Source organism: Propithecus coquereli, unplaced genomic scaffold, assembly GCF_000956105.1.
Source record: "Propithecus coquereli isolate 6110/MARCELLA unplaced genomic scaffold, Pcoq_1.0 Scaffold178, whole genome shotgun sequence".
Classification (NCBI taxonomy): domain Eukaryota; kingdom Metazoa; phylum Chordata; class Mammalia; order Primates; family Indriidae; genus Propithecus; species Propithecus coquereli.
The window spans coordinates 1711840-1714872 of NW_012142523.1; the positions used below are offsets into that span (position 1 = coordinate 1711840).

General features: G+C 38.4%; 1 protein-coding gene across 1 annotated transcript in view; it reads left to right on the top strand.

Moving 5' to 3' along the window:
- RBBP4 (retinoblastoma binding protein 4) overlaps positions 1–3033 on the top strand; it is a 17552-nt gene that overhangs the window by 3858 nt on the left and 10661 nt on the right. Inside the window, exon 3 of the mRNA XM_012642281.1 lies at positions 1253–1398. Within this exon, the coding sequence (XP_012497735.1) occupies positions 1253–1398 (146 nt within the window). The remainder of the gene's footprint in view (positions 1–1252; positions 1399–3033) is intronic.

The following is a 3033-nucleotide window of genomic DNA, read 5'->3' on the forward strand; positions in this document are numbered from 1 at the left end:
TTTTGGAGACAGGGTCTCCCTCTGTCATCTAGGATAGAGTGCCATGGTGTCATCATTGCCCACTGGGCTCAGCCCCTCCTGAGTAGCTGGGAGTACAGGCATACACCACTATGTCTGGCTAATTTTTCTATTTTTTGTAGAGATGTGGTCTCGCTGTTGCTTGGGCTGGTCTCGAGCTCCTGGCCTAATGCCATCTTCCTACCTTGGCCTCCCAGAGTGCTAGGATTATAGGTGTGAACCACCACACCAGGCCTAGAATTTGCATTTCTAACAAATTCTCAGATGATGCTGATGCTGTTGGTTCTGGGACCACACTTTAAGAACTTCTACTTTATACTGTTAGATTAATCCTTCTGAGGTAATTCAGATGATGCTGTGGGCCTGCTTAAAACTGTCATGTTTCCTTGTTCCCTGAAGTCCAGAATGCCTTCAATTGGCATTCAAGACACTAAAAAATCCGTTTTAAATCTTGTTTTTTAACCTTCTCTCCCACTATGCTTTCCCATATCCAGAGTCATGTTTGGACTTTAGCCTAGTTCTGTTAGTTAGTAAAAGTGTGATCTTAGGGAAATTGCTTAATTTTCTAAACCTCAAATATCTTTGTTTTCAAATTGGAATAATATTTCGTAGTGTTGTGGTGTTTAAATGATAAGAGATATGTAAAGTGCCTAACATGGTGTCTGGCACTTTTATCTATCATTTTTGAGACTTGCTGAGTTCTTCCCTCTTCTTCAGTGAACACTTCCTTAATTCCAGAAGTAGTCTTCATTTAAATTCCAATATTCTTGTGTACCTTTCATGTTGTATATATTGCTTTGTATTGTATTAATAGTCGTGTACATGACTGCCCCTGGTTTTTTAAGGAAAGGAATCATGTCTTAATCATCTTTGTAATTGATAGCATTTGGAGCAATGTGTCCATTGGTTAAGCACTTAGTAAATATCTAACAATTAGTTTACCTAATGTTCTTTCTTTTCTTTTCCTTTCCTTCCCCCCCCCCCTTTTTTTTTTTTTGAGACAGAGTCTCGCTCTGTCATCCAGTCTAGAGTGTGGCGGCTAAGTACTATGTAGTCCCCCTTGTACTCAGCCCTATGGAAGGTACATTAAAAGTAGAAAAGATGGCTCTCAGTAACTTTTTCCCTTTCTTAAAACTCGTTTGTAACAATGCCTTTTGCATGCATGTATATCTTTGACTTTGTGGTCTCTCTTGGTGTTGCTCACTTGAATACTAACCATATATTGCTATTACAGACCAGAAGGGAAAGATTTCAGCATTCATCGATTGGTCCTGGGGACACACACATCAGATGAACAAAACCACCTTGTGATAGCCAGTGTGCAGCTCCCTAATGATGATGCTCAGTTTGATGCGTCTCACTACGACAGTGAGAAAGGAGGTAGGAATCTTAAAGGTGAAGGAAGTAATGATGTATAGGTTATATCTTTCATATCTTTAAATTATCACAAAAGGGATATCCAGTTTGATAAAGTAGCCTCTTATGTTAAAAACAAAATTTAAGTTTGGGAAAGCCTGACTATGCAATATAGATTTTAACTTGTATTGGAGTTGTAGATGTCAGAAAAATGTTTAACACATACTTGATTCTATACCTTTGCTATAAACTTTCTCTACTTAACTGGTGGCAGGGGAATTTCTATAATTGGAAGAAGCAAAAAATACATCATACATTATTGCTGTACATTCTTAACAGGGGAAATATTGCTCCTAAGGAAGTGAAAATTGGTATGTGGGTGTGGGTGGGTATAAATAATCTTGGTCATGACTGTATAAAGCACAGATATGCTTTATAAAGTACATAAACATAACAGAATATCTGATGTTAAAATTTCACAGGAAGAACATGGCGGTGGGGGGGAGTCTTGAAATGTTTCTTAGAGGAGCAATAATGGAAAAAAGGTTGAGAAACACTGGCTTAAATTACCCTTTCCTGGTTTAAAGTGATAGAGATGACTTAACCATGGCACTCACTGTGTATACAAAAATTAAATTGCGATGAGCCATTTAATTATACCCTATTTTTAGGAAATAAGCCAGCAGGGGTGGGGAACCTACAGCCTTCTGATTTCAGGATTTTTCTTTTTTAAGTACCAAAGAAGGGAATAAAAGCGTCATCTTTCTCTGCTGCACCCTTTTTATTAAAAGGATTTGTAAAATTTGGATTCAGTCAAAAGGCTGCACTCAGGGATCCAGAAGGCCGCATGTGGCCTCAAGGCTGCAGGTTCCCCACGCCTGCCAGGGTTTAATAGCTCATGAAATGCTTACTCCTTACTTTTAAGAAGAGATGGGAATTGGTGAGTTTCCTTTATTGTCCTTGAACCAAATACTTATCAAAAAGTAGAAGATGGGCTGCCACTATTGAGGCTTGTGCTCTAAATAGTAGATGTTTAATGTTTCTCATCTTAGATTCTCCCAATTAGCAGAATCCATTCTTATATCTGAGTCCTTTAGGGTTCTAATTACTTGTCAGAATTGTAATTGTGCAGTTTAGTCTTTGATCATTCCACATTTAGTTTAGTTTGATGCAGAATGCAAAATAAGTTCTTAGAATAAAAGGTCAGCAAACACGGATTTTGTGTTACTGATCCAAGTGGGTAACTATAGGGTATGATTTCTGGAAAGTTACTCTGAGTAACCATTAGTGATGGGAATGAGGGGAGAGAACACTGAATTTAGAGTCAAAAGACTTGGGATTGAGACCTTGTGCTAGCTCTGTGGTTTGGGATAAATCATTTATCCTCTCTGAGCTGGGTTTCCATTCTGTTAAATGAAGATTAAATTGTCTTTAGATAGGATTTTTTGTTGCTGTTCCTGTTGTTAATTAGGTGCAAAGCAAATATTCTGATTGGTAATGTAATAAATTTTTAAAAACAAAATAAAATCAGGTTGGGCACAGTGGCTCACGCCTGTAATCCTAACACTTTGGGGGGTTGAGAGGCAGGAGGAACACTGGAGACCAGGAGCAGTTTAAGGTTGCAGTGAGCCACTGCACTCTAGCCCCAAGAAACAGAAC